General features: G+C 48.4%; 1 protein-coding gene across 1 annotated transcript; it reads right to left on the minus strand.

The window, feature by feature from the left end:
- Positions 1 to 3219: 3219 nt before the first annotated feature.
- Positions 3220 to 9712, minus strand: PSTPIP2 (proline-serine-threonine phosphatase interacting protein 2; the record flags this gene model as incomplete). The annotated part of the gene is made up of 10 exons (XM_010179092.1): positions 3220 to 3269; positions 3724 to 3758; positions 4749 to 4830; positions 5133 to 5229; positions 5765 to 5863; positions 7438 to 7517; positions 7844 to 7889; positions 8091 to 8189; positions 8573 to 8635; positions 9599 to 9712. Coding segments are annotated over 10 exons (765 nt in total), but the record flags the coding sequence as incomplete, so codon positions are not given.
- Positions 9713 to 9722: the final 10 nt, after the last annotated feature.

Raw genomic sequence — 9722 nt, forward strand, 5'->3', positions numbered from 1 at the left:
GCTGCTCCCTCCTCTCAGGGAGTTGTAGAGGGCGATAAGGTCTCCCCTCCCCTCCTCTTCTCCAGGCTGAGCACCCACAGCTCCCTCAGCCGCTCCCCATAATTCTTGTGCTCCAGACCCCTCCCCAGCTTCATTGCTCTTCTCTGGACATGCTCCAGCCCCTCAATGTCCTTCTGGGAGTGAGGATTTGAGGTGCAGCCTCACCAGTGCCCAGTACAGGGGCACAATCACTGCCCTGCTCCTGCTGGCCACACTATTCCTGATGCAGGCCAGGATGCTGTTGGCTTTCTTGGCCATCTGGACACTATGCTGGCTCATGTTCAGTCACTGTCAACCAACATCCCCAGGCCCTTTTCTGCCTGGCAGCTTTTCCAGCCACTCTTCCCCACACCTGCATGGGGTTGTTGTGACCCAAGTGCAGGTCTCGGCACTTGGCCTTGTTGAAGCTCATACAATTGGCCTCAGCCCATGGATTCAGCCTATCCAGGTCCCTCTGCAGAGCCTTCCTACCCTCAGGTAGATCAACACTCCCTTCCAGCTCAGTGTCATCTGCAAACTGTCTGAGGGAGCACAAAATCCCCTCATCCAGATCATTGATAAAGTATATTAAACAGAACTGGCCCCAAAACCGAGCACCGGGGAAATAGAATAGAGCTGTTTTCGTGGTTTAATTTATGTATTGGCTCACAGGACCAAAAAGAGAGATCTCCGTCTGACTGCCCAAAGGCAGGGTGCCCAGCATCTGAAGGGATGTAAGATTTACTCACTATCTGCATTCATCTTCTTACTCTGTCTTATTAAAGCAGTTGCATTATTAAGGCCTTTGTTCTCTCTGTCTCCCTGGGGGCACCCTTGGGAGGGAAGGAAGGAGCTGCGCAGCTCATTATCAAGATCTGTAGGGATGCCAGGCACTTCTATAGGGTCTGGGATGAGATCAGACCCCACTATAGGTGTCTGTGAGGAAGCCTGGCCTCATTATAGGAGCCCAGGAGGTGGATGGGCTCCTTCACAGTGGCCTACGAGGAAGGCAAAGTCTTCTGCATCACTTGGAAGACAACCAGGGAAAGGAAGATGCTGAAAATAAAAAGATACTTCAGCACTTATGGGCACACAGATTTGCTCCCCAGTTCCATGTCTGCACACTCCTCTTCCAAGCCAGGGTTTGCTTGGCTTTAGGTCTGTTCAAACAGTTAGTGTATTTAGAACCAGCACCCTTATTTTGGGGATTGCTTCTGTGCATTCAGAGAATGTGCAAGCAAAATTTCAGCTTCATTTGGGACCTTCACATCCAGAAATGCCTAATATCATCTATTGTGCTCAGTCAGCTGAAAAATCCAAATAATGAAACCATGCAATGTATTATAGAGCAGAGGGAAAACAGCTCTACAAGGTTTGCAGTTCATGACTGATCACGTGTACTTGTTCTTGTGCCAGCTTTCCTTGGTGTGTTCTCTCTCCCACAACTGCCTTAGTACTGAGCAAGTACTGAAATAAAAGCTGAGGAACAGTATGTTTTTCTAGGCTTCCTTCCAGGAGAGCCAATTCACACCACCATCCTCGGGTGTTTTTGGGGTATACCAGACCCAGCCCTGACAGAAAGTGAATGTGACAGCACTGAAAAAAACCACAACCAAACAAACATATCCAGCACACAAGTCTCAAAACTGTTATTTTTAAAATATGTATTTAAAGAACTAAGACTACAGCAGGTTTCTTCAGAAGAATATTCGTATAGTTGGTCTTTCAGAAATAAAATAAGACAACAGGTTTTTTGACATGTGCACTTTACAGGTGGTAAAGCTCGCCGTGATCTTCTCTGCACAAGGAAATACAGTAAAAGCCCTGGGGACTGATGGACTTAGGCACACACTGAAGTAATGCAGATTCAACTTGAAGAACATCATACTCCCGTTGCTCCAAAGCTTGTCACCTAGGAACGGGTTTGGACAGCTAAACTGTGTTCCGTGTCCCTGTGCCTGTGTCATAAGGCACTGAGGAGCTGTTAAGCAACACCACACACAGGGACTTCAGAGAGCTCAGCAGCCCTCAGGCATGTGAGCTTCTGAATCCAAGCCAAAATCATGTATGTGGTAACAAGAAGTGCATGAACTTTGAGCAGACCTGGTCAGGAAATGAGTTTCATGGCACCAGACCAGTGTTAGTAGCTAAGTTTGTTTCCAGTGGTGCATAGCCAGATTAAGTCCAAGTTCAGGGGTTCCCATAAGTTAACCAAATGGGGGTGTCCAGAGCCTACCAGGGACAAGCTATACCATGAGAAAGATATCCCCAAAAAACCACAAGCCCCTCATTGGAGAAGTGGTTGGAAGAGTTGAGCAGCTTCCTTCAGATCCTCAGCAATGCTGTAGGGTGCAGGACTCCCAGCAGGTTTGTGGTAGCACAGCCTCACGCTAGGTAACTGCGCTGTGGACTGCTGGACCAGGCAAGATGCAAATCAGCTTCCAGTATCACTGCTTAAGCATGGAGCATACGTACAGCTAAGCCAGACCCATGGTGTAACCATTGGTGCTCCTTTTAAGTAAGCTCCCTGAGAGACATGACCAAATTAAATCCAAATTACAAGCTTAATCACCACTAATTAAGGACTTTAGAAACAGGGACCTGAGATCTGAGAGGGATGCATATGCCCTGAACACACACCAGTGTGCCCAAAGCATCGCGGAACACTCTCCTTCGCACATATGATTTCTTAGTTATCTGGAGAGTGGGAGGCTCCAGCCTCTCCCGGGTGGCTGCACTTTAGAAGAATTTCAAATCAAAAACTTCTTCCGACACAGAAGATTTCCCTGTGTCCGGTTCCATTGCTTACATTCCTTTTCTTCCCTTGAGTGTGAAGGAGTTTGCTGATCAAAGGCACGGATTTCTAGGAGGCACTTTCTGAATGTACAAATAATTACCAGAGTCCTCAAATACTTTCTTAAAACAGAGAAGCGCTTCAGCACTGCGTGGCTGGGAATAACTGGAAACACCACCTCTGCCACCCTGGCCAGATCGAGGGTGTCTTCTGCCTGGAGAACCTGCAGAACAGGATTGACAGTGCATAAACCACAGCTCCAGCTCAGACAAGCGATGGGAGGGCTGACACGGTCACTTCAAAATGTCATCCCTTAACTGATGCCCTTTTTTCCACTGCCCTCCTCCGGGTAGCTGCATCTCATATTAAATCCTTTCTTCATCAAATGTGAGTACTTACTGCGGCTATTAGTGATGTATCAAGCTGTAGGTGTTAACTGTGGCGTAATCAGGCTCATCTGAAACAGAGCGCAAAAAAAATTAGGTCTGCTCATGAGAAGTTCTCATTACGAGACTTCACCGTGGACTGGCCACCCGTGTTAAAGGGATAGGAGATGACTCAAAGGGATTACTTGATTTGCCCAAGAGCCAAAGCAGGACCTCATTTCACTGAGTCCCACTGCAGTGTCCCATCACTGAAGTGGCACTGGGAATGATACAGCTTTATGTAAAGAAGGTCACAAACTGCAGAAACTGGTGGGATCCCAAGCTTAGACATCCTTAAGCACAGGGCTTTGACCAGAGCTTCTGCTGGGTGAAACTTTGCCTCCAATGTCAGCAAACAACCCCTCAAAGCAGGAGCTTCACCTAAAGCAATCCTTTTACTGCATTAAAGTTCGTAATATGAAGGGGAAGAGCAAGAGCAGAGAAATCCTCTGGGGGGCCAGAAGCCCCATAAAGCAAGTGACTCACCTGGCGTGGTGGTTGGAGTGGGCAGAGGTCCCCTCCTGCAAAGAAGGAAACACAAAGCTGAGGATCTGCATGGCGCCATTGCCCTGGCTCTGCGCTCCTAAACTGTCCTCCCAGAGCCGGTGGGAAGGCAAATGGTTTGGCCAACGTGGGCTTTGTGGAGACCTGGTACCAAGGCTTGTCATGGTGGGCTCACCACCAACAGCCTGCTTGGTAAACATGGGGCGAGAGGAAAAACGTAACCAAAGAGCACTAAGTTGGGGAAACATTCACCAATGGGCCTCAGGGCATGCCTTTTTACATGCCTTTGCCCAGGGTGAGACATCAGGAAGCCATAATTGGCCTCCTCCAACAGCCAAAGTGGCAGACTCATCTTTAGCAAGAGTCTTTGGCCCTGAATCCTCATCTTCTCCCTGGCAGAAGCATCCTTCACCCTGTCCTCCTCTGTCCCAGAGGAGTGAATTCAGCTCTGCTGCTTCTTCCTCAATCCACACATCTATGAACTGATCCATCTCTCCTCAGATAGACAGATTACATGGAGAACCATGCAGGGAAGCCCAAAAGATTTCATCTTGGTCCCAAAGGCTGCTCTGAAAGGGAGCTCAGACTGTTCCCAGAGGAGGCAAGCCATGAGACTGCCTTGTTTTTCTGCTGTCTGAGCACCACAGCCACTCACCTCCACAGAACGGACTTCTGAAAGAGGCTTGGCACAAGGAAAAATGAGCACATTCTCACCACAAGCACTTTCAGAATAAGATTCCCACCCATGAGAAGGGAGATATGACCCCAAAATGGGGAACAAAAGACTGGGCTCGAGGGTGTCTTTGAAGAGCTTAGAATAGACAGCAAATTGGCTTAGCCTCTGCTGTGGAGAGCGATGGACTACAGAGCATGGGAAATATTTTCCTCTAATGCTCCCAATTAAAGCCTCCAACAGACTGAAAGCAACAAAATAAGCTTTTTTTTTAATTTTATTTTGGAAAGCATCATTTGCAATAGCAACTGCAATTGCACATTATGTCCCTTACCTTGATATGGGCACAGGAACCGGACTTCTCACAGGAGTTGGATTTCTCTGTGCATTGTAGTAGTTTTCATAAAGAACAGGAGCTAGGAAAAGTTAACAGTAGTGAAGTACAGATATTTTATAAGCATAAACTACTTGTCAACATCAACATTCAGCTGCTAAGGCTTTCCTCTCCCTGGGAAAATGCCTGATCAGGAAATTAAAGGCTACAGAAAGGGGAGATTTTCTTCAGGGGCTGGTGATAAGTGGCAGAGACTGGTGCTGAAAGGACGGATGTTGTAAAATCAATGTTTCTGGCATCCAAACTGATGCTGATCAGAGCAGCAGCTCCATGAGGAGTACAAGGAAGTCAGCACTACTTTGTGAGATTGGACTGAGCTCTTACCTGGGGCCAAACTTCCAGTTTTGCGTAAATTTACGAAAAAGTCAATATCCTTCTCAATGCTGCACATTTCTAAACTCTTGCGGATTTCCTCGTATTTCTGCAAAAAGGAAATAAAAAGCATCTCTAGACATCAGGTCAAAAAAACAACAGGGCATTTTCCAATTGTCTATCACACATAGGGTGAAAGCCCAGTGCTCACCCAGGGCACAAGCTTCAAGGTTGGGGAATCACAGAATCATGGGATGGTGTGGGTTGGGAGGGACCTTTAGAGCTCATCTGGTCCAACCCCTGCCATGAGCAGGGACATCTTCAACTAGACCAGGTTGCTCAGAGCTCTGTCCAACCTGGCCTTGAATGCCTCCAGGGATGGGGCATCCACCACCTCTCTGGGCAACCTGTGCCAGGGTCTCACCACCCTCAAAAAATGTGAAAATCCCAGAGAAAGCCTCACATGCAAGAGCTCTGGACAAAAACCTTCTGCCTGCACACTCATGCTGGTGTCTGGCAGCTGATGAAAGGCCACAGCCCATCTCATGCATAACACAGCTCAGTGCCCAGGAAAGCAAACTGAGCTCAGCTTTCCAAACAGAAAAATGAAGGTATGTAGAGAAGGTATGATACATCTGACGTACCTCATCATTCTGGACGCAGTCCTGGGAGAGCTGGTTGACGTGAAGCCAGAGGGCGTTGCGGAAGTAGTTGATCCGCTCACACTCCTGAGTCTCAAAGAACTGTAACAACATAGACAAAAAGGCTTTAAAATAAGAGAAAATCTATTTTATCCTGAACGTTTCTCATCCCCAGGTACCACTACAAAGATGAGTGTCCTCAGCAAGGAGCAGGTGGTGGTGGTCTTCTGTAGGAAACATGGAAACCATAAGTCCTCTAGCTTGTCCAGAGGAGAAACCATCCCTCTGTGGACCAGGTATTTCAAAGATGAGTGTTAATCTTGCAGGACCGATGTGGAAGGGGTCACCTGGCACACTGCTCCCTCTGGGGAGACCAAGACAGCTCCTTAAAGGTAGTGCATGTTCCCTTGGCACCCCATGGTTCTGCGGTCCCAGCTCACTTCCCTCCCACACGTATGGAGCCATAAAAAAGCACTGGAGATGAATGAAAACAAAGGTGCATTGACTGGTTGGTCTTCCCCCTCTTTCCCACCCATGCCTTTTACAACCCAGTTTAAACATAAGTCTTTTGAAATCTGCTGCCTGGTGCACCTCAGTTTCACACACCTTTACCTGTTTCCATGAAAGATAACCTTTCATTCCAGGTGTATTTTTGCACTTATCAGTTGTGACCTTTGCAACAGGCCAAGTGGAAAACCTCCACATGAGCCATCTGTGGAAGTGAAATTACTGCTTCCCACAACCCACCATTACAGAGGCTTCCAGAGACCCCCAGCACCAAAAGCAAACCAGCGCAGAGACACCAGCGCAGACCACACAAAACAGACAACAAATTCCACTTCAAAAGGAAAAAATAAAATAGAAGCCTTAAGAGAAATAGCGTGGGAAGGAATTGGCACAGCTAGGGATGGGAAGATCTGGGATGAAACCTTGATCTCTGTGGACCCTGTCCATCCCTTGCTCAGGGATCACAAGCTGCTGCAAGACACAGGTCAGCAGCAGAGCAGCTGCATGGTCCTCTCACCACCAGCTCTGGACTTCTTCAGCATGTGCCAGAAATCCTTGCTAGACCTCTTTTGCTATGAGACAGCCTGCTTTAGGCTGATGAACAGCTCAGACGGGTTCCCATGCTATCCCGTGGTCCATGAGACACATAGCGAAGGGTTCCTAGTGCATGTGAACACCCAGCCAACGTCCCTAGCCTGCCACTTTGACTGCTGAAAAGTCATTTAAAGTAATTTTTAAGTCATTTAAAGTAATTTAAAGTCTTTCAGAGTTTTGGAAAGAGTCTGCTGGGTGGTGTTGCAGCTTTAATAGCAGATACTGGCCTCAAGTTGCCAGGGGTGCAGAGATGACTGTGGCTGTTCAATGTGATGGCCACACTGAATGTACAGCCGGGTAATGGGCAAAAACATAACTACTTAGTGCACTGACTCTGTCGATTTTAAACGGTGGTAGATGAAAAAACAAATAAATAAAAAACCAGTGGAAACATTGAAGTAGTGTGATGTTGAATCCAGAAACCAAGTGTGAGACACACACAGGGTGAGTTGCAACACACCCCACTGCTTCACGGCCAGGGGAATACAGAGAAGGCAAGTGTGCACCATCCCTGACCCCTGCAGCGAGGGGTGGACATCCAGAGCATCATGTTGAAGGCATTTTGGGGCATTTACCTCACAAGCTTTGATGTGCTCTTTCTGCCATTCTTCCCGGATCTTCTCCAGTGTGTTAACGTTCTGCTGGTAACTCCTGTCTGCGAGGGGAATCACATTATCATCTGATGAGCATTAATTAAAAAAACCTCTCTTTGCTAGAAGGTGGAGCCCAAAATGGCTGGGATGTCAGCGAGAAAGCAGCGTTAATGTGTGATCTTGGTTGTGGGTGGGTGCTGCAGGGGGACGTGGACACACAGCAAGGTGGAGGGTGATGCTGCAGGAGCAGCTTTGGTGGGGCCTCGCGTGCCTCTCCAGGGCAGGAGCCCACCTCCAGTGTCTTTGCCACATGTTTCTGAGGAGTCACAGGCCCCTGCCCCTGGAAACGCTTCCCTCACCCTCCAAATGCTGCCGTTTCCATGCTCACCAGAGTCCTCCAGAGCCGATTTCGTCTGGGCCAGCTTCAGGAACAGCTGCCAAAAATGGGAGAGAGAAGAAAGGTAGAGGAGAGCCCTGGCACATCACCAACAGCACTGCAGCCCAACCAGGGAACATCACCAGCCCTCCCCTCTCACCCCAAAGCCCACAGCTGGGAGAAGAGCTGTGGGGCAGGAGAGCTGCAATAGGAGACATCCCTTTCTCTCCCTGCCCCATAGCCGCCCCTGTGTCCGTACCTTCTCTTGTTGCTTCTGCGTCACCAGGTTTGCGTTGCGGTGCACGGCCTGCTCTGCCTCATCCTTATCCCTGCAGCGCTGCTCGTAGAGACGCTTGGCCTAGTAGAGAAAGTCACCAAACGGGGCAGGAGTGTGTCAGCAAGCAACAGGATCCACATACAGCTCAAGCATGAGGGTTTGGAGGAAAGCACAGCCTCCAAGAAAAGAGGTAGGCACAGGCTGCCCTACTGCTTGGGCAAAACAGGCCACACAAGACAAGCTGCTTTTCATTTGGGATGAAAAGCTCATGAGAATCAAGTTCATGACACCTAAATCATTTATATCCATGTGTCCCTGGCATACTTCTCAGTTTTTCTGAGCAGACCCCACATATGTAGGGGGTTGCCGGAGAGGAGGAAGACCCTTGCATTTAAGTCTGCCCCAGCAAGCTGGACATGCGTTTTAGCAGCATTAACTCGTATGGCAAGAAACAGCGGCTTTACCTCCATGGTCTTCTTGTACTGCAAATTCCTGTTCTTGTGAATCGCCTCCATGATCAGCTCTATCTGTGAAGACAACAGACCCAGAGTCAGCACTTCACTGACCACCGAAACTCCAGGATGTGCTACGTAACTTAGGAAAGGAAGAGGCATGGACCAGATCGAGATGGGCATAAGGACCTTCATCCACCCAAAGCATCTTCACAAAATCTATTTTTTATGCTTCTATCTAAGCCTCCATTTGTATAACTAAAGGACCTCTACAAATGTTTATATTAACATTAATGTTTATAAATTTGGAAAGGGCGAGTGTCAGGAGGAAGGAGCCAGGCTCTGCTCTGGGATGGCCAATGCCAGGACAAGGGGCAATGGTCCCAAGCTGGAGCACAGGAGGTTCAAGCTGAAGATGAGGACAAAGTTTGTGAGTGTGAGGGTTATGGAGCATGGCCCAGGCTGCCCAGAGAGGTTGTGGAGTGTCCTTGTGTGGAGACCCCCAAAGCCCTGGCCGTGTTCCTGTGTGACTGCTCTGGTGATCCTGCTCTGGCAGGAGTTGCACTGGGGGAGCTTTCCAGGGCCTGTCCAACTCCTCACATCCTGTGATTCTGTGATTCTGTGAAATGAAATCCTAGCAATATGTAATACTGTATCATCTCCATAGCGTCTAGCAAAATAGGGAAGCCCACACCCCTCTGCTAGTTCCAAACTACCCCCAGGTTCTAGCAGTTTTCTCTCATTTTCCAGACAAAGGAATTTCAAGTCAGAAGAAGTTAAAGAGCTTGGCAATTTTAGCAGACACTATGGAGATCATACAGCACTATATATATGCTTTAAAAACGTCCCTGGTTGAGTCTGGCATCCCTGGAACTGAGCCCCCTGCTATCACTGGCCCCAAAACGTGCTCAGAGCAGCAGACATGGCAGTGAGGAGAAGGAAGTGGGAGGTTGCTGCATAGTTCACCAACACGGTTACAACACATAGGAAGGAGCTCAGGCAACAGCAGACATCAGGGGCACAGAGGGGATCCCTGACCTTTTTCCGATGCAGTTTTTGCTTTTCCCTAAATTCCTCCATTTTCTTTGCCTCCTCCCGAAGGGTTTGCGCCAGCTGGATGTGACCTTGCCCCACATTGTCTATTTCTGCAAAGAAAACAAAA

The sequence above is a fragment of the Mesitornis unicolor genome, unplaced genomic scaffold (genome assembly GCF_000695765.1).
Source record: "Mesitornis unicolor isolate BGI_N332 unplaced genomic scaffold, ASM69576v1 scaffold41420, whole genome shotgun sequence".
Classification (NCBI taxonomy): domain Eukaryota; kingdom Metazoa; phylum Chordata; class Aves; order Mesitornithiformes; family Mesitornithidae; genus Mesitornis; species Mesitornis unicolor.